This window comes from Mauremys reevesii, linkage group 27, assembly GCF_016161935.1.
Source record: "Mauremys reevesii isolate NIE-2019 linkage group 27, ASM1616193v1, whole genome shotgun sequence".
In the NCBI taxonomy this organism is placed as follows: Eukaryota; Metazoa; Chordata; order Testudines; family Geoemydidae; genus Mauremys; species Mauremys reevesii.
Genome location: NC_052649.1, coordinates 8,608,412 through 8,632,769, shown reverse-complemented (window position 1 = coordinate 8,632,769; position 24,358 = coordinate 8,608,412). Strand labels below are relative to the sequence as shown.

Sequence of the window (24,358 nt, the reverse complement as noted above, 5' to 3'; positions counted from 1 at the left end):
ATTTTGCAGTGATCTGACTGCTGCCGGGAATCCGGTGTCCCTTCTTGAACTGCTGGCACGCGAACAGATGTTAATAAATTACAGCGAGGAGCAGTGAGAACGATACAGGCTTGGAGAACGTGCAGTTCAAGCCATTTAGCCCAGTAAAGAGAAGCTGAAAGGCCGACTGGATCGGTCTGTTAGGACCTGGGTGGGGGGCAGAATTTTGACGAGGCTCTTCTCATCTAGCAGACAAAGATATGTAACAATCCCACGCCCGGAAGTGGAAGCTGGACAAAGTCAGACTGGAGATGAGTCACTTTTTGAACAGGGAGGAGAATTAATCCTCGGAACAAATTACCAAGGGCTGGGCTGTATTCTCCATCCCTGGCAACTTTTAAATCAAGAGAGGACGTTTCTCTAACGAGGGCTGCTCTAGTTCCAACAGGAGTTAATTCAGGGCCAGCTGTGGCCTGTGTAATGTGGGAGGTTCAGAGCAGATGATCGCAGTCCCTTCTGGTATAGTAGTTCAGGACACTCTGGTAGCTAGGGTGACCAGATGTCCTGATTTTATAGAGACAGTCCCAATTTTGGGGTCTTTTTCTTATATAGGCTCCTATTTCTCCCCTCCCACTCCCATCCTGATTTCTCACACTTGCTGTCTGGTCACCTTACTGGTAGCCATTGGCACAGCTGCAGCCACTCCGGTGGCTAACTCCCCCCAAGGAGAGGAGCCCCTTGCATTCAATTCTGTACCCACCTCTGGGCGGAGCGGCAGGAAAGAGGAGATGGCAAAGCTGCCTCCTGGCCGCGTGAAAGCTTCCAGCAGTTCCATCTGTACTTTCCCGTTTGCTCCTAGCTTGGTGAGGGGCCAGTCAGCTTAGCACATCCTGAATCCTCCCCCCACCCCCCAGGTTGTTACCTGCACAAAATGTTCTGTTACATGCTCAAGGGCACCCACCTTTACCCAGTTCCTAGGGCTCCAGGCAAAAAGCACCTAACTCGACGACTCCATGGGCTCACAGCAAACACCCTTTCCCTGTGGACTCAGGGCTTAATCTTTTGTGGGTTTACAGGGTCTTACACAGTAATATACTACATAACCTCTATTTATTAAGTCACCAAAAACAGCCGGCACACGCTACACATACAATGCTCACCACTCCCGAGAAGACCGATGAACTTTTCTTGATGGCCCGTCAGGAACGGGTCATCTGAGGGACTCCAGTTTCTGCCCGATGTCATTGGCAGAGAGTTGAGGTCTGGCAGTTCTGATTGTGGGGCTGTGTCCTGGAGTTGGTTCCCAAAGAACTTCCTTGTGGACACCAGTTTATATGGTGAAATTTGCGTTCTTTTGAGCTGTTCCTTAACCAGTCCTTTGTGCTAAAATTTAACTGACCAATCCCAACAGGTTTCAGAGTGGGAGCCGTGTTAGTCTGTGTCAGCAAAAAGAATGAGGCGTCCTTGTGGCACCTTAGACTAAGACATTTATTTGGGCATAAGCTTTCATGGGCTAAAACCCACTTCATCGGATGCATGGAGTGGAAAATACAGTTCTCTGTGTGTATATCTTCCTGCTGTATTTTCCACCACATGCATCTGATGAAGTGGGTTTTAGCCCACAAAAGCTCATGCCCAAATAAATGTTAGCCTCTAAGGTGCCACAAGGACTCCTCATTCTTAATCCTAACATAGTGTAACAAAATTCTCTAACCAATCCTATCCCACCACCTTAATTTACACCTAGCAAAATTAATTATGTAACAGACAGAAACAATTAAAGAACCAGACAGAGACCATGCGGGTAAACAGTAGGGAAGTGGGGACCATAATGACAAAACAACACAGAAATGAGGATTTCACAACCCCAACTATCGATAAGTGGTTTCTTGACCGACAGGATTCTATCAAACTAAGTTTTCTTTAGCCATCATAAGATCTGTTTCTTTATCTGGTGATAGTGGGGACCGTTAGGACGGGGTCTCCTTAACAGCCTGATATTAGTGTTTTAATGTAATTTAGGTGGAATGGGAGGATGTGACTTCCTGCTTCTCAGCTCATGGCTGCTGGTCGGCTGCAGCCGAAGGCCTTGTAGTGCATGGCCGCAGGAGCAGAGCCCGGCGCAGCGTGGGCAGAGGAGTTTAACTCCGCAAATTCGCCTGGAGCCATTCTTGTGACTGACCATTTGGATGGTGGCAGCCCCAGAGGCTCCGGCCTGGAGGGCCCCTGCTGTGCTGGCAGGTGACAAGAGGCAAGAGGTGGGGGGTGGATGGGACAGACAGGCAGGTGTGTAGGGAGGGGCACGGTGACCTGCTGCACCCTGTCCAGTATTCCCCACTCACCCCCCTGGGAGCTGAGGCAAGCTCAGGCCCTAGGTCTCCGGGGGGATTTACTATTCCTGGCTCCAGCAGGCGCCTGCGGGTCCTGTGGCCAAGGGGTTGATTTAGAGTGCGCGTGTGGGGCCTGCTCCTGGAAGCTGTTCTCTGCAGCCGGGCCTGCCCCTCTCTTGCCGTGGGAACTCGGAAGCATTTCGCAGCTGAACAGAAGCTCAGATTGGTTTGGCGCCCGGTACAGGAACTGTTCCCGGAAGTGAGCCGTGGCTGACTTGGTCAGAACGTCACTGCCACGTCGCAGCCCGGGGATCTTGGTTTCGGGCTGCCAACACCCCGAGCCGTGCACACAACTGCTCTCCAGGCGTCATCTGAGTAGTTTCAAATGATGTTTATGAAAGACGCGGCGGGGCATAGGTTCAGCTGCGCTGCAGGCTGGGTTTGTGCTTCCCTGCGGCAAGGCTCCTACCGCGCTCTGCGGTCTCCTGGAAGGTGTTCAGGGTGCACGTTCGCACTGCCCCGTGGGCAGCTCTTCCAGGAAGCGGGTGTCTGGCTCTCCTGGCATGAGGAGTAGCAGGGGAGTCAGACTGCTGGAGAGGACACGGCCTGTAAGCACGTTCAGCGCGGAGGTTCGCTCGCTTGCTCTCCACCAAGCAGCTGACGAAGGCCTTGTGGAGGAGGGGGCTGTGCAGGACACTGACTGAAGTTGCCTGATTACTTAATACACGTTTGGCCTGCCCCATGTGGCTGTATCTAGACACCCCCCAATTCTGTGCTGAGTAACATTGCAACCTGTACTGTGGTCGAGATCGGAATTCGGGTGATCTCAGGACCTGCCACTTAGCACCAAAACAAGCGGCAAAGTCTAGACCAGGGGTTGGCAGCCTTTCAGAAGTGGGGTGCCGAGTCGTCTTTGAGTCACTGAGATTTAAGGTTTCGTGTACCAGTCATACATGTTAACGTTTTTAGAAGGTCTCTTTCTAGAAGTCTATAATATAGAACTAAAACTATTGTTGTATGTAAAGTAAATAAGGTTTTAAAAATGTTTTAGAAGCTTCATTTAAAATTAAATTAAAATGCAGAGCCCCCCGGGCCGGTGGCCAGGACCCGGCAGTGTGAGTGCCACTGCAAATCAGCTCGCGTGCTGCCTTTGGCACGTGTGCCATAGGTTGCCTGTCCCTGGTCTAGAGGGAGTGAGGAGTGCTCCGGATTCCCCCCACGTGTGCCTGGGAGCCATTCGTGGCGGAGAGAGGAGGGTTGTTCTGTAATGCTATAAAGACACTTCAGAGAATCCAATCTCCATTCGGGCAGCGAGGCTACGGAGGGTCGGCGGGCGGGCTGGATGGCTGCGTGAGGCTGGCTGCTCTGTATTTCTCCAGTCTTGTTTCCCACCCCATCCAATGGCAGTGAGTGTCCCGGGGAGGCTCTGCAGGAGTGTGAATGGGTGGGGAGGCCGTGCAAACACCTCTCCGAGCTGGCAGCCGCTACTAGGGGACACTGGTGGGTGCAGCTGTACATCCAGGAGGCTGATCTCTTTCCGGGACCTGTACCTGCCTGGTGCTGCTTGAGGCTCTGGAAGCAAGGTGGAAGCCGAGGAAGGTCACGCCCGCACTCCGTTGCATTGCAAGTTGAAGTGCAGCTAATAACAATGCTGAAAGGCACTGCAGTCTGAGCTGGCCCAGAGCTCCCAGCGGCAGGATCCTCTGGCTGTATCTCCCCTGAGGGCTTCTGCCAAAGGGCTGACAGCATCAGGGTGTTCAGAGCCACGCAGCCAGCCCAGTCGGATCAGTCTGCTGTGGACTTTGCGGCAGCTTGTGTGTCTGGGAAGACAGCAGCTTTCTGAGCGTGTGTGTGGGGGTGGGGGAGTTCTGGCATCTGCACCGAAGGGAGTTGCCGTGCTCCAGAGGGGCTCAGAGGCAGGCGTGCGCATGGGGCAGCACCTGGGGGGAGTGTGGGAAGAAGGGGTCAGGGTCAGGAGCCCAGGCACTGGGCAGCGGGTGGAGGAAGGAGACAGTGGGCTGGGTATGAAGGGGGGGCTTTTGCCTGCAAGGAGCCAGCCTGGATTGAGCTGCAGGTTGGCTTGGTGGAGATGGGCCAGGCTGCTGGCCTGGGAGCCCTGGGAGGAAGGCTTGGGGCCTAGGGGGCCCTGTGGAAGTTGCTCTGGCTGTGTGCCAAGGGAAGGCTCTGCCTGCTTGTACAACAGCAGAAGCTTCGGGTCCCTGAGCACCTGGAGGACCCAGCACCCGCGGGAGAGATTAGTCTGGGGGAGCAGCAGCCTGTCTGGGGGAAGCATGGCAGACCTGGGGCACAGGCCGTGGGCATAGAAGGGCCGGTGCAAAGCCCGTCGATGCTAAGAGGAGACCGTCCATTGACTCCAGCGAGCAGCAGATCAGTCCCTCCGAGCACTGCTGGCCTTTTCAGAGGGAAGATGCTGCTGGCCTCCTGGGTTTGGCTGGCTGGGTCGGGGGGAGCCAGAGCTTGGCAGGCTTGGGCTTTACGTCCTCACCCTCTGTGAGGTCGGGGTGAACCCTTTCTCCCCAGCTTTACCTTGAGCTCTCTGCTGGAAGCACTCTGAGATCTGGGGGTGAAGTTGGTTTTCTAGGCTTCGTGCTGTTGCTAATTTCATCCGTGGTGAGCTAAAAAAAGCAGCTGCTCCATCAGGTTTTGAGCCGTTTTAGTTCGGCAGCATTGTAGGGCTAATAGGAGATGATCTGGGGGCTTTCTGAAGCTGGCAACATCAGCTCCAGGGTGCCCCACCTGCAGTAGGAGGACAGACTAGTTTGCAGAGCCTTTCCCCAGCTGCAGAGGCGCGTAAGAGATGTGGAACGGCGCTGCTGTGCTGTGCTCTCTAGACTCCTGTTCTGCGGAAGAACTCAGTTTGGGTTTTATTACCATGCACAATGTTCAGCTGTTTTGTTTTACTTGTTTAAGGATCAGGCCTCAGACTGGTTGTGGGCAGGTCACCTAGGGGTAAACTTTCCCAAGTAGCTTCATGCTCTGGATGCTGCTGTTTGACCCGCGTTGGGCTCCGCGGTGCTGAGCATTGCAAGTGTGCAGCAGTTTTGCTAATCAGCACATGACTGTCTGCAGGGTCCCGCACCCTAGTAGGCAGAGGAGGGAAAACAGTCTGATTACTGTGAAACTACAGCTTTGGTGAGTTTCTCTTTCTTCAGACTGAGGCCTTTGGCTGCTGCTAAAACAGAAGCAGAGAAAAGCAGCTGTTCTCTCTCTGGTCTGATGTGTGTGATTTGTGCTTCCTCATCCCACTGAGCTGCTCCTTCGCCTGCAGGCATCGCAGCGGGCTCTGAGCGTAAGGGCTTGCAGAAATCCACCCTGAACTGCTGGGGGGGTTCCCCATCTCTAACTCCAGTGACTCTTGGAGGGTGGCAAGTGCAGGGAGTGACTCGGGGCATGTGATGGGATCTCAGATGCTTCCTGTAACCTCTCACCCACCCACCCCCAAAATCAGGCTTTCCCGACTGTCAGCTTCTCCTGTAATATTTGCTCAGATTGGTTTCATGTGGGGTTACCTGGGCTTTCCCTGCAGTTATTCACTGTCACTGAAGCCGTAGGACCCGGCTGCCCTCTGGCACAGAGTGGGAGTGACCCCGTGGAAGTCAGTCGGGTTACCACAGTGTAAGCCCAGCGAGTGAGGGAATGGTCCCGTTCTCCAGGCTGTGACCCCCGCATTGCTCATCGCTCTGCCCCTGGCCTGTCACAGGGAGACTGAACTCCAGTTATTGCAGTGCCAACCCATCTGCCACTGTCTCTCCCCGCCCCCCCATTTCTGGCCTGAGATACTGAACCGACACAGCATGCGATTTTCAGATCTCACCCCGACGCTTCACAGGCTGACACGCTGGTTTAAAAGCAAAATTACCCTTGACGAGGTTCACTCAGCTGAACTTTAGCGGCGGCTGGTTGTGCTCAGCTGACCTTTAGTGGGGACTGAATTTGCTCAGACTTTCACAGAGTTGCAGATTGTCCGGTGAACAAGCCACGGTTTCCCCTGCTAGTTTTCATTTGATTCCCATTGACACACATGGAATAAACCCAAGAGTTATTTCTTCCTCGTTTCTGCTGTGGTTCCTGGCAGTCCCCGCCTCCCGCACTTACTGTAAGTCGAGTGTAGCTCATTCCTTGCTCTGGTTCTGGAGGGAAACCAGAGTCGAGAATCAAGGTAGTTGGTTTGGGGACAGGGTGTGTTGGCATCCTGCTGAAGTCCCGTAACTGGCGGCTCCAGGTGAAGGTAGGGAGCCTACTGGAAATGTTCTGAGCTGCATGGAGAGAGTCGGGTCTTGCCAAAAACATCTCCCCACAGGGGATAGTTTGGGGTTGGCTTCGCTCTAGGGAGATTTGCATGGCAATGGGAGCAGTGTGGGAGCTGAATGGACGAGTGCTCCACTGCCAGACTCTTCTGCCTGGTGGGTTCACGCCTCATTTTGAAGTGCTGGGAAGTCTTGTGCATTGTGCTGAGGGAGTGGGTGGGGTGGGGGACAAGGGGTGGGGTGCAAGTACTAGTTGGTGCAAAGGGCTCAGCTGCAGATCTCTGCCTTCTGAACCAAGGATTCCTTCTGCTCCCTGATCCCACAGCCTCAGGCAGGCACGACTCCCGCTGAAGCTGTGTGAAGTCTACAGATCAGATGGGAGGAGCTTGGGTCCCGATTCAGCCAATACTTTGAGCAGCTTGTGTGCTTATAGCTAGGCATGTGGTTAAGTACTTTGCTGAATCGGGGCCGTGGCCATTTAAATGTCGGTATCTCGCCTCAGGGTTTGGCTCTGAGGGGCGCGGTGCAGCACATGAGCTAGGCTGCATGTCTGTGGCTCTTCAGAATTGCTTCGGGGGTGTTCTGTGTGCTCCCGCTGGGGGGAAGCTCACCCTGTGCACAGGCCTGTGCACCGCAGAAATCCCACTAACCTGGCGTGTGGCCCTGGAACTGCCCCTCTGCCCAGGGCTGAGTTTCCCCCGTTGGGTCCCGGTTGTGTGGATATTGTGTTGTGTGCCGACCTGTCTTCTCAGCCTCTCCATGGCCAACCTGCGCTCAGAGGCTTTAATAGGAGCCTGAGTCTTGGTAGTTTGGCTAACACCAGCGCAGAGGCAGGTGGGGGAATTAAACCTTTGCAGGCAGGGGGATGGGGAGGGTTAGAACCTGAAATTCTTCAGCACTTGCGACAGACGGAGCTGGATTATCCGTGCTCTGAGCTGTGTTTGTTTCTGTACTACTCATCTTTGTGCTCAGTGGCCACCTCAGGTTGCAAGAGGAGACGGTGGTGCTCTGCTCGCCAGGAGTCGTTCACCCTGGTGTTACCGTACGTCCTGGGAAAGCCGACAAGCCGTGTAATGTCGTGAGGGGCGCTGGTGGGTTTACGGGGGGGGGGGCGGGATCTTCCTGAGGACAACACACACCCACTGTCCGCCCAGCGTGTCTCTTCAATCCCCCAGTGATGTGGTTTTGGTCTGTGGTTCAGGGTTCCCTCTTCCTTTGCATACACCAAGGCTGTGGCAGGAGCAGAGTTTGTCCTGGGAATCCCAAGCCCGAGCCACTGGGTATTGTCCTCCGATGCTGAACATAGAGGGGCTGCATGGGGTGCAAATCCGTGCAGGTCTTGGCTCCAGTGCAGTGGCCCATCCTGACCGTCAGCTGCAGGTAGGAATCCAAGAGCAGCTTTGCTGACCGGGAGCTCGAGGGGTCCCTGAGGCATGTGCCTCGCCCAGAAAGGTGAGCGGTCCCACCCCGCTCAGCAAAGCGCCTCGTCCTGGGCTGAGCCACCGCCTGGACACGGGGGGGGCCAGGCGCCTCGTCCTGGGCCGAGCCACCGCCTGGACACGGGGGGGGCCAGGCGCCTCGTCCTGGGCCGAGCCACCGCCTGGACACGGGGGGGGCCAGGCGCCTCGTCCTGGGCCGAGCCACCGCCTGGACACGGGGGGGGCCAGGCGCGTCGTCCTGGGCCGAGCCACCGCCTGGACACGGGGGGGCGGGGCCAAGCACGTGCTTAAGGGCTGTGCTGAACCGGGAGCTGACAGTGAGGCACCTGACACGGGGATGGCTTTCCCCAGAAGCGTTGCATGTCCATGGAAGTCAGCTGGGATCCACTGCCTATCTAGGCTCCTAACTGAAAGCTGCGGCCGTTCTGTTCCATGTCCTGGAAACGCGAACTCCCGCGTCTGCCTGCAGCCTCCTGGTCCTCTCCCCGAGGAGCATGTTCGACTCTGTTGTGCCAGGGTTGGTGTCTGGGCAGATCCTGTGTCTGGTGGCAGCTGGGACGTGATGTTCCCGGCAGGGGCCCTTAGCTGTAGGGGAAACGCTGTGGGTCGTGTTACGAAGGGAGCAGGCGTGCTCTTCTGTTGTGTTATCAGCACTGATAACTGGCTGGCTGCCGTTCAGCAGCAGGAGTCGCGGTTACGCTGCTTCCTGTGGCTTGTTCATGCTTTAATAAACAGACATTTACCACGGCCGTGCTTAGCCACTCGCCAAAGAAAAGATCTTCCTTCCACCCCACCCCCAGCTAAGTAGAAGGTATGAAATAGTCAGTGACCTTTCCCGTTCTGAGGGCGAGCGCGAGCTGAGTGGAACGGGGCTGCTTCCGGATCCTGGCCGTGTCAGTGGCTGGGGTACGACCCAGTGATTGTTATTGAAACCAGCGATTTCTCAAGAGGTGCCTGGCTCTGGCCCAAGGCAAAAACCGTTCTATTGCGTGTAGGAAATGGCTCACCCGGGAGACTTGTACTTTTGCTTTCTGTGTTGATGAACTGAAATGGTGTCGCTCTCTGGCCAGCCCAGCGTACTCGGGGGTAGTGCGGGGGGGGGATGCTCCAGCTGCCCAGAGAAACAGCTCTTGTGCTAACGAGAAGGCTGGAAAAGGGGCAGGCGGGCAGAGCGAAAGGCCTGGGAGCCGCCTGTTAATGCTCTTCCCTGGTGCTAGTGGGCGGGTGGACACAGAGGTGCAGTTGTGTCCTGGCAGCAAAAAGGAGGGGGGCAGCAGATGTGCCCTAACCTCTCGTTTGATTTTTCTCATCACTTTGCCTTCGTTGACCTTCTAACCTCAGCACTGACCAGAGCCAGGCTCTCGGTGAGAGAACACTAGCCGGGTGCGTGTCTGCCGCCAGGGACTGGAGAGTGATGCCTGTGGTGAATTTTGCTCCTGCGCAGGGGGGGCGGCATGGGCCTATGCAGGAAGGGGTGAGAGGGGAGCATGGGCTGACTCTGCACCAGGGTGAATTATGACAGGAGATCTGTTCACTCTGGCAGCTCATTCCAGCTGCAGATGTACCCTCGGGCCGATGGGTCAGAAGATAGGCCTGAGATTCGGGTCATCGGGTTTGTCTATTATTCCGGAGGCGTCTCTAAATCCCCTAGTCAGAGCACTTGGTCCTACCTCTGGCCAGCTTTCATTCCTTCAACTTGTCCTGCTGAGTTTTGCACGGAGCCTTTCTGTGAGCATCCGGGGAAGCCAGCAGGCTGTTCCCGCTAGCCTGTTATCCGGCCCATAGCAGCTAGTCCTGGTGCCCCGGATCCACAGGATCGGAGCTACACCCCTGCTTTTGATCAGGCTCTGGGAGAACCCCCTCAGTGCCCCAGACCCCTGGGGGGGCCCTCTACCTTCAGGACAGGCCACGCTGGGCTGCAGCCCCCCTGCTTCATCCTGTGAGCTCTGCTCAGCAGGCCCCCTGAGGCAGACTCCTGCCCCACAGGTGCCTCAGCGGGTATTTGCAGCAACACCTCAGGAATCCTGGTTTGCAAATGTTACCTGGGGACTGGCAGTGCTGCAGTCCGGTTGGCTTAGGTTAGCTCAGAGAAATGGAGGGTAAAGCAGAGTCCGTTCTGCTCCACCCAGAGCAATTCACCAGCCAAGCTGTATCTTCAGGCTCCTGTCAGCTGCCAGGTGCGAGGGCTCCTGCTTCTTCCAGAGCCCAGGCTTATCCCCCCCCCCCCGTCCTTTGTTCTCCACCTGGGGTCTTTGCTCCGCTTCCTTGCTGAGAGTGGGAGCCATGAGTCCTTGGTTCTCTGGGCCCCTTGCTGATCTGGGTCAGTTTCAGCCCATTTCAAAATGACTCATTCTGGGCAGACAGCAAAGTCTGTTAGTCTGCCCTGAGAGCAGACATCATCTCCCCCCAGCAATGCAAAGTGGGGAAACTGAGGCATGCACAGGATTCATAGAAACACTTCTGGCAATTCCCCCATGCGTGGGGGAGGCGCTCAGTGCAGGCTGCTCTGTGGCATTTCGGGGGAGTTATTTTTGTCTCCTGTGGGGGGAGGGGTGATAACAAAGACCGGAACATTTCTGAAAATGGGGAAGACCAGGTCTGTTCTTTCTGCTGAATTCAGAAGTGGCCGAGGGGATTTCCATCAGCCTTAAAGAAACCTGAGCTTTGGGCTCAGATCAAGTACGGGAGATGCCACCCTTCCAGGCGGCCCACCCGATGGGCGAGGAGCCTGGCAAAGTGGGGAGTGGTGGTGGTGGTGGTAAAATCTAACTGGGACCCTCCCCACATGCCTGTGATGACAATCACTAGTCACTCCCATGGAGCATCCTCCACCGTGTGGGTCCGAGCGTGCGGCAGATGCCCCACAGGAGTCCTTCCCCGGTGAACTAAGATGTGCCCCCTGCAGCTCTGATGTGGTTCTCTGTGTGTTGCCAGGTTCCAGAGTCGGCCGAGATGGCGCAATGGAATCAGCTGCAGCAGCTGGACACGCGGTACCTGGAGCAGCTGCATCAGCTCTATAGCGACAGCTTCCCCATGGAGCTCAGGCAGTTCCTGGCCCCCTGGATCGAAAGCCAGGACTGGTAAGTCCTCGTGCCATGCCGGTGGCAGTTGGGGTGTCTGCCTGCCTGCTCCAGGGCATGAGCCAGCCTCCAGCACATGGGACTTACCTAGGGACGACGATCCCGTAACTGCAGCAGCTGGAGGCGGGAGACTGGGGGCGCCTGGCCTGGCAATTCCTCTGTTCCAAACCTCCTGCACTTGGGCTGCTGTTGCCAAATGGAGCTGGCCTGCTGTGGCTGTCCGGCTGGTGCTCTCCCCGGGCCCGGGGCCGATACCAGGGCTAGGTGCCATTGAAGTCGCCCCCGGTGGGTTTCAGGCCGCCTGGCCCTGGTGCACAGGGTGAATCTGACCCTTGCTGAGTGTCTCTCCTAGAGCTGGAGCCGGGGGAGGGATTTGCAAACACAAGCACTTTCCCGCCCCTCTCTCGCCTGCGGCACTGGCTGACCTGATGCCGCCAAGGTGGTGAACGTTTGGTGTGTGTCACACCTGCGGGCAGGTAGGGCAGCCAGGTGCACGGTGCTGGAGACGGACAGGAGCACGTTTAATGGGGGATTTGACATTACACATTGCAAGCGGGTCCAGGATTGGGCGCTGGCTCTTGAAGACTCTGTGGCGGGAGGTGGAGGGTACCGATGCAGAGCACGTACTGAGCTCGCAGAGACTGGCTCAGGCCAAGCTGTCAGTGGCAGCCTAAAAATGGCTGCGTAGAATTTGCATGCGTGGCTGCCTGCATGAGTGAGTCGGGCCTGCACGCACGGATGAGCAGGTTTCTGCAGCACTCGACTCAAGCATGCAGCCGGCGCCTCTTGCTCTCACTGGGGCTTTCTTAGGGGGCCCTCGCCGGGGGGTCATGTCCCAGCAGGGAGCCTGGTCCTGCCCTCGCTGTGCTCATGGGAGTCGCTCCCATGCAGCCGATGGAGTCATCCTGGGCTAAGGGTGGGGTGAGCAGAGTGGGGCCGGTGCTGGTTCCTACCCACCTCCTTGCGTCTGTGCTGTGGGGTTATTTCAATCCCACCTCTCTGCCGTCCCTCCCCGGCAGGGCGTACGCTGCCAGCAAGGAGTCCCACGCCACGCTGGTGTTCCACAACCTGCTGGGGGAGATCGATCAGCAGTACAGCCGCTTCCTGCAGGAATCCAACGTCCTCTACCAGCACAACCTGCGCAGGATCAAACAGTTCCTGCAGGTGGGTGCCGTGCAGCTGGGGGGGCTACAGATCTGGGGGTCCCACAAAGAGCCTCTGGAGTCAGTAGCACGGGTGGCAGGGAGGGGCTCAGCCTCCTAACCTAGCACCGCTCTCCTACGCGGCGGCATCTCCCGTGCTCAGACGCAGCGGGGTTCTCGGCCCGACCAGCTGCCAAGGGTGCTCTGAGTGCTTCCCTGACCTCAGGCCCCCTGAAACTTATGGGCTCGACTCACCCTTAGGCCCTGTCTAGCTGCACCATGTAGCCACACAACGAACCACTGCTGGGCCCTTTGCATGGGGCTGTCGCCCCTTCAGGCAGGGCGTCTCGCTCGGCAGCAACGGGCGGGTCACAGGTAGCCACGCCGAAGCAGCAGTCCCATCCCTCGGGGCTCTGGCAGCAAGACAGCGTCTCGGGTCAGCGCCTGACCCCAGCCAGGCCTGTCTCCGAGTCAGAGCTCAGCACCCCCTCCCAGCCAGCCCCCAGCTTCACCCCTTTACACCTCCCTCCAAGCCTATTGCCGATGTGTACGGGTAGCACCTCGTTAACCCTTTCCTGGCGGTTGCGGGGTCAGACGCCCCGTCGTGGCCCCTGTATCGCAGTAGAACTGTCCACACGAGGGTTTGCACCGGTGTAGCTATACTGGTCACCCTCCTGCCTCCCAGCGACCTGGCTCTCCTGTCTGACAGCCCTTGGGCCCCTCCGTGCTGTGTTCGAGCCGGCCAGGGGGCCAGCAGAGCTGGGGCCACGCCCCAGGCCTTCTGAGATTGGGGACCAGGACTCCTGGGTTCTAGTCCCAACTCTGACAATTATTCCCTCTGTGACCAGGTGTCACGGAGTGTGGGGGAGTCTGGCTCTGCACCCCTCTTCCTGGGACTCTGGGACTCTCAGCCAGCCAGTAAGACAGAAGGTTTATTGGACAACAGGAGCACAGGCTACAGCAGAGCTTGTGGGCACAGCCAGGACCCCTCAATCGAGTCCTTCTGGGGTTCAGGAAGCTTAGTCCCCAGCTTGGGATTCCCTGAATTCCAACCACCCAGCCCCAAACCGAAACTGAACTGAACTCCCTCCAGCCGGCCCCTTCCTTGTCCAGCTTCCCGGGCAAAGGTGCTGGCACCCCTCCCCCCTGCCTAGCTCAGGTTACAGGCTCAGGTCCTGTCCCTCACCTAAAGTCCTCCCTGGCTCTCCCATCCCCCACACAGACAGTCCTTACTCCATCACATCAGGTCACTTCCTGGGGAAACTGAGGCACTGGGGGGGCTTGGCAGGTTCTCCTAACTGCTTGTAAAACGCACTTATGGATCGTCTGTGTCCGGGGGGGCACCGGCAGCTCATGCTGGACTCTGCAAAACTAGATGAATCCACTCTATGGTTTAGGCAGGTTTGTTTTGAGGGAGAAAACCTCAGCCTAGCAGGCTGGGATTCCCAGCTCCTGTTAAACCCCTCAGCCATTCCCCGACCGGCTCTGAAACGCTCGGCCTGTGCCCTAGGCTGGGCAATCTGTCATTGGCATCAGCTGCTCAACGTTGGCTGGATGTTCTGTTTTTCTCCTGTCCCCCTCTCCGACAATGCATATAGAGCAGGTACCTGGAGAAGCCAATGGAAATTGCCCGGATTGTGGCTCGGTGTCTCTGGGAAGAATCTCGCTTGCTCCAGACAGCTGCAACCGCGGCCCAGGTGAGAGAGGGGGTGCGGGGGCTCCAGCTCTTCGCTGAGGCGGTTCCCGGCCGGACGCTCCCCCCCACCCTGATGTAGAACAGGCCTATGCACCCTTCGGGCAGAAGCGGGGTGTAGGCGGTGCCCTGTGGGATTTGAGGGGCCGTTTGCAGGATCCGTCAGGGCGGGGGCCATGTTAGTTCAGCGTGCGTGGAAAGCGGCGAGTTTCCAGCAGTGCAGGACGCCAACGAAGGGCCTTTGGCTGCTGTCGCTTGTTTGCTAGGTAGGGCCCTGGGTCACTGTTCCTCCCCCCCCACCCCCCTCCGTGCATCCACCTATCTTCTCTCCTTGTCACATCAGCTTGTCACGCTGGGTGGCAGAGAGCGGCAGGGCGGAGGTGGGGGCATCTGCTAAGTGTCGGGGCCTCCAGCCACAATCCCGGCACTCGATGCTGCTGGTTTGATTCCTGGTGGGGAGGCAAATCTGCTTGCAAAGCCCTGAGCCAAGAGGCCAGAGTGCCCGAGCTGCCCGGCCGTTCCAGGAGCTCCCTAGCAGCGCAAGCGGCTCCCCCGCGGGCACACGGTATTTCTGCAGGGTCTTTGATCCGACTCTCCTAAACGCCCATCTTGTTTCCCCTGCGCAGCAAGGGGGGCAGGCGTCACACCCCACGGCCGCCGTGGTGACGGAGAAGCAGCAGATGCTGGAGCAGCATCTACAGGACGTGAGGAAGCGGGTGCAGGTAGGTCAGCCTAGCTGCCCCGGGACCAGCCCTGGGGATCCCCACCCCTGGCCCTGCTGAGTGCGTTTGAGCCTCTGCCCCTAAATGACCCCCCACCCCTGGCCTTGCAGGATCTGGAGCAAAAGATGAAGGTGGTGGAGAATCTCCAGGACGACTTCGACTTCAACTACAAGACGCTGAAAAGCCAAGGAGGTAAAGGGAGAAGCCTGTCTGGAGGGGAACGTGCTGGGAGGTGTGCTCTGGCGAGGCCAGTCTGAGCCATCGCTGCCCAGCGCCGAGAGTGGCCCTGGCACTTAGCCGGCGTGGCATTCCTCCCGGTGAGGACGAGGACAGGGCACCGGCCTGCAACGCGGGAGACCCCAGTTCTATTCCTGGCTCAGCCACAGGCTCCCTGTGACTTGGGACAGTCGCTCAGTCTGTGCGCCTCGGGCGGGGGCCGTGGGGCTCGCGCTCTGCGCCTCAGGCCGGCCCAGCCTGGTGTGACGATCGTGCTCTGAGCCCCCGCATGCAGTGGGGATCCTGGCCCAGCGTGACGGTCGCTGTCTGGGCTTCGGGGTCCCCGCTGCCTGGGGCGCTGGTGCTGACCAGGGGTGTGAGGATGAACGCGTGAGAGGTCGGGGGTGGTCTGCTGCTCCTGTGTTGGGGGCCGGACGGGGGTGCAGGAACAATTTGGGGGGGTGCTGAAAGCTATTGAACTGAACTGTAAACCCTGCACATGATGGAAACCACTTCGAGCCGGGGGTGCGGCAGCCCCCCCCCCCCAGCGCCCCTAGAGTTGGAGCAGGGAGCTGGGGGGACGTTGGGGCGCGTGCGTTGGGTGAGTAACTCGCTCTTCTCCCCACCCAGATATGCAGGATTTGAACGGAAACAATCAGTCCGTGACGCGGCAAAAGATGCAGCAGCTGGAACAGATGCTGACCGCGCTGGACCAAATGCGCAGAGTAACGTGCTCTCTGCCCCCGGCTCGGCCTCCCCTCCCCCACATGCCCTCGCTTGTCAAAGCGCCCGGGCGGGTCCCTCTCGGGCGCCAAACCGGCCTTGTCTTTTCTTAAGCACCAGTAGAAAAGACCGGAGGCAGGTCCTGCCTCTTTCAGCAAGTGGCCTCGTGCCGAAGGGCAGCTGAGCTGCGTAGCAGGACGCTCCCGTCCTGTCCGTGCGCACACGTCAGACGTATTTTGTGTGATCTCGCTAACCCGGTGCAGGCGCTTTCAGACCTACCCAGCCCTGACTTCTGCTGATTCTGTTTGAAAGCAAAAAGCCCCCACCCAGGGGTGTGCAGTGGCTGAACAAATCCCCTTCCCAGCCACTGTGTGTTCGTGGTGCGTCCCGTGTGCGGAGAGCAGCCCGCGACACCCCCCCTCACCCCCAGAAGGGCTCTGCTCACATGTAGGCACCATGACCCATGGCCACAATGGAGCTTGGCAGGTTGGGAGCTGAGCTGGGCAATCTGGCCCCACCTCTGGGCACTGAGCACTTGAACATCTGTCCCTAAACTCAGTGTCGGGGCGCTCAGATACCACGGTGAGGGGCTTGGTATAAGGACTGGCTAGAACAGAACACGTGCACAGAGCCGCTGTAGAAGCCACTGGTGCCGGCAGAGCTGCAGGTGCTTTGCAGGGGCCCTCCCGTCTAAGGGATCTAGAACTTGCAGGGACCGGAGGGATCCGGCGATACCTGACTGTCTTGTTCCCTTGATTAGGGGATTGTGAGCGAACTGGCCGGGCTGCTGTCAGCCATGGAGTATGTGCAGAAGACGCTGGCAGACGAGGAGCTGGCTGACTGGAAGAGAAGGCAGCAAATCGCCTGTATCGGGGGCCCTCCCAATATCTGCCTGGATCGCCTGGAAAATTGGTGAGAACCTGTGAGCCCCTCAATAGCCTGTCCCCATTAGTGCTCCCGACTGAGAGCTGGCTGGGTGCTGCTCGGATCCCAAGCAGGGCTTTCATTCAAACCACCAGGAACGGATCTGTCCTGGGACCCTCCTCCCGCCTGGCCGAACAGTCCCCAGTGTTTCCCCAGCCCAGACGTGCCCTGTACCAGCTCGCCTGGCTGCCGGAAGAATTAATGGTGGTTGGTTTGCGTGTCAAATCAAATCATTCGTCCTGGCCAGTGGGATCTTGCAAGGTGGCTGTGAGACTCGGGGCTCTGCCCAGGCCGCTACTGAGCAATTTACAGAGTTCTCCTTTGCAAAACTTGTATGTGCCTCCAGCGTTCTCCTGCCGCCTGCGGGGAAAGGTACCAAGCAGGGAGCCAGGAGTCTCCCCTCTGCTGGCGGCAGATTGCTGGTGCGCAGGACGGTAATGGGCTGAACTAGTGAGAGGTGCTCTCAGCTCGCTAACGCGGCTTCCCCCCTCCTAGGATCACGTCCCTCGCAGAGTCCCAGCTGCAGACACGGCAGCAGATCAAGAAGCTAGAGGAGCTGCAGCAGAAAGTCTCTTACAAAGGAGACCCGATCGTCCAGCACCGGCCCATGTTGGAGGAGAGGATCGTGGAGCTGTTCAGGAATCTAATGAAAAGGTACCGTGGGCGCTTCCCGGGTCACGAGGACAAAGAGCGGCTCCCGCTGAGCCTGTGCGCGTCTGGGAGCAGCTATCGCAGGGGTGAGGCTGGCAGCGGGGGGGTGTCTGAGCATGACGCTCCATGTGCTCTCGTCCCGCAGCGCCTTCGTGGTGGAGAGGCAGCCCTGCATGCCCATGCACCCGGATCGCCCCCTGGTCATCAAAACCGGCGTGCAGTTCACCACCAAAGTCAGGTGAGTCTGGGCTTGTGCTGGGGGAAGCTCAAGGGCCGCTGTCGAGGTGGGGGGGCCAAAGGCCTGGCCGCTGTTAGTGTGCGTCCGGAGGGTCCTTTCGCTCCTTGGTTTGGTTGGAGAACGTCCGTGCTGCCAGGGCGGGGAATCCGGCCCGAGTGGCCGGCCCTGGGCGGTGGCGCAGCCCCAGCTGCTCTGTTCCCAGAGACCCTGCGGGTTCTTGTTCCTCTGCCCCTGCAGCAGGGGCTGGCGGGAGGCTCCTGGTGGCATTTCTGCCTCGACCGATCTCTTGGGAAGTGGTGCCTCTGCCGGCCGACGTGCCTGGCTCCTGTCGCCACGTTCCCAGTATGGCCGGTCTCCTCCAGCCCAGCCTCTCCCGCACGGCACCTTTCTGCTCCGGAACATTGCAACGCTTGGCAGCAAGAGCAGCATGACCCCAGCCCCTGGGTTTGGAGGCAAAGGCCCCAGTGCGGTGGTGTCCTCCAGCAGCTGGTGTAGAGTGGGGAGGGCCGGGGGCTCCCGAGTACTGATCCCAGTTCTGCCGCGTGGCCTGGGACCAGTCCCTTCCCTGGTCAGACCCCCAGCTGAGAGCATGGGGGAGCCAGGGGGCAGTGGGTGCTAACAGCCGGATCCTCGGAGCACCCGCAGCTCCCAGCACGCTCGACAGCAGCTGCGAGGGCAGGTGCCCTGGGAATGGGGTTCTGATCTCCTAGAAACAGGGACATCCCTGGGCCTTTGCCAAGGAGCCTTCATGGGCACGGCACTGCCCCAGCTGCACCGCACGCTGTGCGCAGCGGTGTGGCCAGGGAAGTGCGCACGGCTCTGCCGCTCTAAGTGGTGCGTAAACCTCCTGCGATTCTCCCGGGATCTCGGCTCATTGCCACCAGCGAAGGCTGCTCTGGTGTCCGAACGGCTCATGCTGAAACGCCTGCTACCTTCCCACAGGTTACTCGTCAAGTTCCCTGAGCTGAACTACCAGCTGAAGATTAAAGTCTGCATTGACAAGTGAGTGTCGCGCTCTGGGCCGGGATGGAGTCGCTGAACGCAGGGGCAAGCGGAGGCCATGGGCTCTGCCCAGGCACCAGCCTCTCCTGGGGGAATCCGCTCCTGTGCCGAGACCCCCACGGAGCCCTCGCTCGTGCTGGTGAAGCGGTGCCCTGGGCACAGGGGAGGCTTTCACACCCACTGCACGTGGTCCTCCTTCGGGTGCCCTTGGGGTGCTGGGGTCAGAGTGCACATGAGCCGTCCGCACCGAGTCAGGGCCCCTTGGGAGCTGCGGTGCCCACCTGGGTGGGGGTGTGTGAATGGGACGTGCCCTCCACTCCGGCGCGAACCAACTCTGCGCCTCTCTCTCCTCTGCAGGGACTCTGGGGACGTTGCCGCGCTCCGGGGGTAAGTGGAGCCAACGCGTCTCGTCTTTCTCCGTCCCCCGATGCGCCTGTCGTCCTGCCCCCTGCGCTGTTGCTGGGCTCTGGGGGGTCCTAACCATCCTTCTCCCCCCTCCAGGTCCCGGAAGTTTAACATCCTGGGGACGAACACTAAGGTCATGAACATGGAGGAGTCGAACAACGGCAGCCTGTCGGCGGAGTTCAAGCACCTGGTGGGTGGCTGGCCCGGGGGTCTGGGGGCCCGGCCCGGGGGTCTGGGGGCCCGGCCCAGCGGCTGGCCTGGGCTTTAGCTTGTCTCTTCTCTTTGCAGACGCTGCGGGAGCAGAGGTGCGGCAACGGGGGCAGAGCCAACTGCGACGTGAGTGTCCGAGCCTGCGCGCGTGGCCGGAGAGGTGGCCTTGGGGGCCCTGATAGACTCCTCTGGTCCCCTCCCTCTGGGCTGGGAGGGCTCCCCCCAGGCCCCCCTCCAGAGCTCCCTGGAGTTCTCTTCTCCAGACCGTCCGTAGGGAAGGTTTTGTGCGCCGCGTTCTGCAGGGAGGCAAAGCCACACCCCAGTGGGCTGCAAAAGGGGTCACGCCCGAGTACCCGCAGGCTGTCTGGGGTGAACAGGCTGCTGCTGGCCTCGCTGTGCCCGGCTGCCAGCCCACTGGCGCCCATGCGGCTCTGTGACCCAGAGCAGCACCTGGTCTGTCGGCCGCCAGGCCTGCAGGGGTGCGGGGGAAGCCGGCGTCCTCTGAACGCCCTGTCGCCCTCCCAGGCCTCCCTGATCGTCACGGAGGAGCTGCACCTCATCACCTTCGAGACCGAGGTCTATCACCAGGGCCTGAAGATCGACCTGGAGGTGAGTCCTGTGGGAATCGTTGCCGGGTGGAGCTTCCTGCACCCGGCGGGAGCAGTAGAGGGTCGCCTAGCCCAGCTGGGAGGGTGCTGCCGGCTTCCCCCTCAGAGAAAGGGCCCACTTCTCCGATGGCTTGTCCAGGCCTGTGGGAGAAAAGGCCCCTCCTGCGGGAACGCAGAGCGTTAGGCAGAGCACCGTCTCGCTCCTTGATCGCTGGCCTTCGCAAGGCTCCCAGGAGGAGATGGACGAAGGGAGCCAGGACCCTGCTGTGGCCTTAGCACTGGGAGAAGCCGCTCATGGCAGAGGGGGCGGCCGGCTTGAGCAGGGAGAGCGCGCGAGAGACGAGACTGCGCTCGCATCGGGACCCATGGCAGGGCACAGCCAGACGACTGGGCCAGGAGATGGGGCCGGGGCAGGCAGGGGGGGTGCAGAGGGGCCTAAGGAAACAACCGTGTCTCATCTCTCTAGACCCACTCGCTGCCCGTCGTGGTCATCTCCAACATCTGCCAGATGCCCAACGCCTGGGCGTCCATCCTGTGGTACAACATGCTGACAAACAACCCCAAGGTACGTGTGCGGCCGGCCCAGCAGAGCCCGGCCGCCGCGTGGCCCCTGGGTGGAAGAGATTCGGTGGGGGCCCCTGAGGGGCTACCCTGAGAGCGCCCGTCGCTGAGCTGCCTGGGCCTGACGGCTCCGGGTCAGACTCGTGTGAAACACCCACCGAACCCGAGTCTGTGCGCCGCACGTCGGCAGCGCTTTGAGCGGGCGTGGGGCACGGCTGGCCTGCCTGAGTCTGCGCTGGTCTGTCGCGTGGTCGCAGGCCGCAGCCTGGGGGCTGGAGCCGCAGGAACCCCTGTAACTGGGACTGCGATGATCTGGGATCGGGGGCCCTGGTGCTGCACGTAGACAGTGAGACAGTCCCTGCCTCCGAGAGCTTCCCAGCCACCCAGACGAGGGGAAACTGAGTCATGGCAAGAGGCAATTGGTGGCAGGTGGCAGAAGCAGTGCCCAGGGGACGGCAGGCCTTCGCCCACGGTACCTGTCGAAGGGGCTGGGGGCTCGGGCTGGGCAGCGTCCCCCTTGGGGCTGATGGCTACAAGCTGGTGTGTTTCCCGGCCTCTGTCTGCGTCACCCACAGGGAGGTTTTGTTTCCTCCCACAGAACGTGAACTTCTTCACCAAGCCCCCGATCGGCACGTGGGACCAGGTGGCCGAGGTTCTGAGCTGGCAGTTCTCCTCCACCACCAAGCGGGGTCTCAGCATCGAACAGCTGACCACGCTGGCCGAGAAACTCCTAGGTAACCTGCCCTGCCCTGCCCGCGGCTTCTAAACCCCTTAGGCAGGCGGCTGTGGGCTCTGTCCCTGGGCCAGGGGAGCCTGGTACCAATGCTTCGGGACCCAGGCAGCGAGGGCGAGAGAGAGAAAGAGGCTTGTGGCCGGCGTCCTTCCAGCCGGGGCGAGCTGGGTGTTGGTGTGGGGGGGTGAAACTCGGCAGGAGGCCTGGGCCCCGGTGAGCCCTGTCTGGGGCTCTCGAGTGGCATGGCAGGGTCCGTGCCAAGTGACGCAGGCCGAAGGCAGAGGCGGAGTTTGTTCCCGGCCTGACTCGCTAGCCGGGAGTGTGGTGGCAGCAGCACCTGCCGCGGGATCCCCTGCGGCGTGTGGGGCTCTGTGGTTGGGCTCCGTCCATGAACCCATGGAAATGCCATTCGTTAAGGAAATCTCTCCAGTGCTAACGACCTGCTCTGTCCCCACCCTAGGGCCAGGCGTCAACTACTCTGGCTGCCAGATCACGTGGGCCAAGTTCTGCAAGGTGAGAGCTGCCCCGCGGTGCGCCCTGCTCCATGCTGCCCTCCCCGGCCCGCGCTGACCTGGCATCTCTCTCTCCTCCGCAGGAAAACATGGCCGGCAAAGGGTTTTCCTTCTGGGTCTGGCTGGACAACATCATCGACCTCGTGAAGAAATACATCCTGGCGCTGTGGAACGAAGGGTGAGCCGTGGCCACAAGCCCTGGGACCCTGCAGCTGGGCAGGGGCCTGGGCCAGGGGATGGAGGGGCAGAGACAGGAGCTGTGGGGGCTGGGGTGGGGGTCCATGACTCCCGAAGCCTGGGGCGTTTTCCCTAATGCCAGCCCCTGTGAGCTCCCCTGGGCTCTGAGCCACGCTGGGACCCTTTGCGGTTACTGAACTTTGTTTCAGGAGCTGATGCAGTTTAGAAATGGGGGGCGCACGCTTTACTGGGGGGGGGGGCATTAGCCCTGGGAACAGCTGAGCTAGGGCCGCGGTGCAGGCTTTGAACCAGGACTGGGGTCTCTTCCTGAAACGTGCCCTAGCTCCGCTCCACGCTGTGGGCTGGATGCTGGAGCCGGGTGGGATCTCGGGCCTGCGCGGTGCCAGTCAGGCTGGGGGCTCGGCTGGTCCTTTGTGGACTGAGCGCTAGGAAGCTTTGCCGTCGCCGTCGGGCCCTCAGGACATGTGAGCCGGCCTGTTAGCCCTGGTGTATCAAACTGGCAGCAGGTTCTGAGGATACACATGGGGGCTGGACCACCACCTCCTCCTTCCCTCCCAGCCGTGGCATTGGCTGCATGGTGACAACTAGCAGGAAGAACCATGCTGTGCTCAATGGATCTGCCTCAGCCAACGCCCAGGGGCAAATCAGCCCCTGGAGAAACTTCCTCTCCCAGTCGCTTCAGATCGTCCTCAGGCCCACTGGGACCACGCCTAGCAACTGCCCGCAGCAGCAGGGCGAGGGATCCCTTCTGCCAATAACCCGTGGGCCCCGGCGTGCGGCCGCGGGGCTCTGGAGGTGGGGGAGGGAGGTGGGGATGGAGCCGGTCGCCGTGTGGCTCAGCGCTGTCTCCCCTCTGCCAGGTACATCATGGGATTCATCAGCAAGGAGCGGGAGCGGGCCATCCTGAGCACCAAGCCGCCAGGCACCTTCCTGCTGCGGTTCAGCGAGAGCAGCAAGGAGGGGGGCATCACCTTCACCTGGGTGGAGAAGGACATCAGCGGTACGTGCCCTGCGGGCGGGGCGTGTGTCCGGACGGGGCCGGTCGCCGAGCCGGGGGGAGTCGCGTGGAGCAAGGAGCTTGTGATCGTAGCGTGTCCTTGCCCTGCCCTGCAATCGACTCTGCCACCCAGCAGAGTCGGCCAGGGTCACGGGGGGCTTGAACCCCACTTTGGGAGTCCCCAGCCAACACTCTAAACACTGCCCCTCCCTCCCCCCGACCGGTCACATGAGCTGTGGGACCGTAGCAACCAGCCCCTGGTGCTGCCAGGAACTGGGGTGTTCTGCACCTCCCCGGAACCTGGATCCCCGGGCTCCATGCGGCCATGCCCAGAACCTGCCTCTGTTCTTACGCAGCTGCTCCGCTGCGGCTAGCAACGGCTGGGTGGGCTGTCTCTGTTCCTGGTCGTTCTGTGGGGCGTTTCCCCAGTGAGCCGGGAACGGGCCCACCTGAAACGCTGCCTCCTCCTCCAGGGAAAACCCAGATCCAGTCTGTGGAGCCCTACACCAAGCAGCAGCTCAACAGCATGTCGTTCGCGGAGATCATCATGGGCTACAAAATCATGGATGCCACCAACATCCTGGTCTCCCCCCTGGTCTACCTGTACCCCGACATCCCCAAGGAGGAGGCCTTTGGGAAATACTGTCGCCCGGAGAGCCAGGAGCACCCCGAAGCTACGGACTCAGGTAGTCGTTGACATTCCTCCCCGGCTGTCTCTGTCCAGTGGCTGGCGGGAGCTCTGCAGAGAGGGAGCGTGGGGGAGATCCGGCAGCCGGTAACGACCAGTGTCACAATGGCAGGGAGCCGCCTCCCTGCCTGCTCGTGGGTAGAGAAGCCGGCCTGTCTGTGGCTGGCTGGGTATCCCCATAGCAGGGCCGACTGGACTGGGACAGACGGCATTCAGCTCACCGGCTCTTCTCCCCACAGGCACTGCGCCGTACCTGAAGACCAAGTTCATCTGCGTCACCCCGTAAGTGTTCTCTGAGGAAGGTGTCTGAGTGCAGGGTTGCGCTGCACAGCAGACGAGCCAGACTCGGGCGCAGCGAGCCCAAGATCTGGCCCTGCTGGGTTCTGCGCAGACGCGCACGGAGACGCCCCATCCCAAGGAGCTGAGAGACTCGCCGGCTCAGCCCCACGGGGAGTAGGGGCAAGGGGGGTTCTCCCCATTTGGGAGAAGTGGGACCCAAAGGCACAGGGTCACCCAGGAAGTGGGCGCAGAGCTGGGCATTGATCCCAGGGCACCATCCTTCCTGTGTCAGAGCCCCCCTCCCACACAGGCCCAGCTCCGTCCGACGCTGCCGCAGTGACGGACATGGCTCTTGGCCTCTCATGGCTTCTCTTGTGCTGTCTCCCACCCCCTCCCGCTACAGAACAACCTGCAGCAACACCATCGACCTGCCCATGTCCCCGCGCACGCTGGACTCGCTCATGCAGTTTGGCAATAACAGCGAGGGAGCGGAGGCCAGCGCAGGAGGCCAGTTTGGTAAGTGGGCAGGGCCTGGCCCCCTGGACATAGAAACCCGGGGCCCTCAGTGCCCCAGGACCTGGGGCCTCTGATCACTTAGAGCCGGCAGGGGACTCCGGGGCTGGCGCCAGCCCCCTCTGAGAGCCCAGGCTCCCCTTAGACCCTTCCCAGCCTAGTGCCTCCCAGCTGGGAGAGGCATGTTGTGTCCAGCCGGCTCTGGGGGCTCCCCCATCTGACTGGCCCCCTGTCCCTGTTTCCCTGC

At 60.2% G+C, this 24,358-nt stretch overlaps 1 protein-coding gene across 4 annotated transcripts in view; it reads left to right on the top strand.

Moving 5' to 3' along the window:
* The window catches only part of STAT3 (signal transducer and activator of transcription 3), a 33,662-nt gene that overhangs the window by 7,216 nt on the left and 2,088 nt on the right, over window positions 1-24,358 (top strand). Inside the window, exons 1-23 of one of the 4 annotated variants that reach the window (XM_039516944.1) lie at window positions 6,449-6,558; window positions 10,951-11,096; window positions 12,116-12,260; window positions 13,837-13,935; window positions 14,558-14,653; window positions 14,764-14,845; window positions 15,500-15,594; window positions 16,353-16,504; window positions 17,012-17,170; window positions 17,313-17,405; window positions 18,348-18,407; window positions 18,765-18,794; window positions 18,909-19,002; window positions 19,101-19,148; window positions 19,548-19,631; window positions 20,097-20,195; window positions 20,790-20,925; window positions 21,385-21,437; window positions 21,520-21,614; window positions 22,495-22,634; window positions 23,105-23,320; window positions 23,559-23,601; window positions 24,002-24,114. In XM_039516944.1, coding sequence (XP_039372878.1) covers window positions 10,969-11,096; window positions 12,116-12,260; window positions 13,837-13,935; window positions 14,558-14,653; window positions 14,764-14,845; window positions 15,500-15,594; window positions 16,353-16,504; window positions 17,012-17,170; window positions 17,313-17,405; window positions 18,348-18,407; window positions 18,765-18,794; window positions 18,909-19,002; window positions 19,101-19,148; window positions 19,548-19,631; window positions 20,097-20,195; window positions 20,790-20,925; window positions 21,385-21,437; window positions 21,520-21,614; window positions 22,495-22,634; window positions 23,105-23,320; window positions 23,559-23,601; window positions 24,002-24,114 — 2,260 coding nt within the window. In that variant the 5' untranslated portion in view covers window positions 6,449-6,558; window positions 10,951-10,968. Of the gene's footprint in view, window positions 1-6,448; window positions 6,559-10,950; window positions 11,097-12,115; window positions 12,261-13,836; window positions 13,936-14,557; window positions 14,654-14,763; window positions 14,846-15,499; window positions 15,595-16,352; window positions 16,505-17,011; window positions 17,171-17,312; window positions 17,406-18,347; window positions 18,408-18,764; window positions 18,795-18,908; window positions 19,003-19,100; window positions 19,149-19,547; window positions 19,632-20,096; window positions 20,196-20,789; window positions 20,926-21,384; window positions 21,438-21,519; window positions 21,615-22,494; window positions 22,635-23,104; window positions 23,321-23,558; window positions 23,606-24,001; window positions 24,115-24,358 lie in introns of those variants that run through there. The other 3 variants (XM_039516943.1, XM_039516942.1, XM_039516945.1) reach the window with 3 other exon arrangements.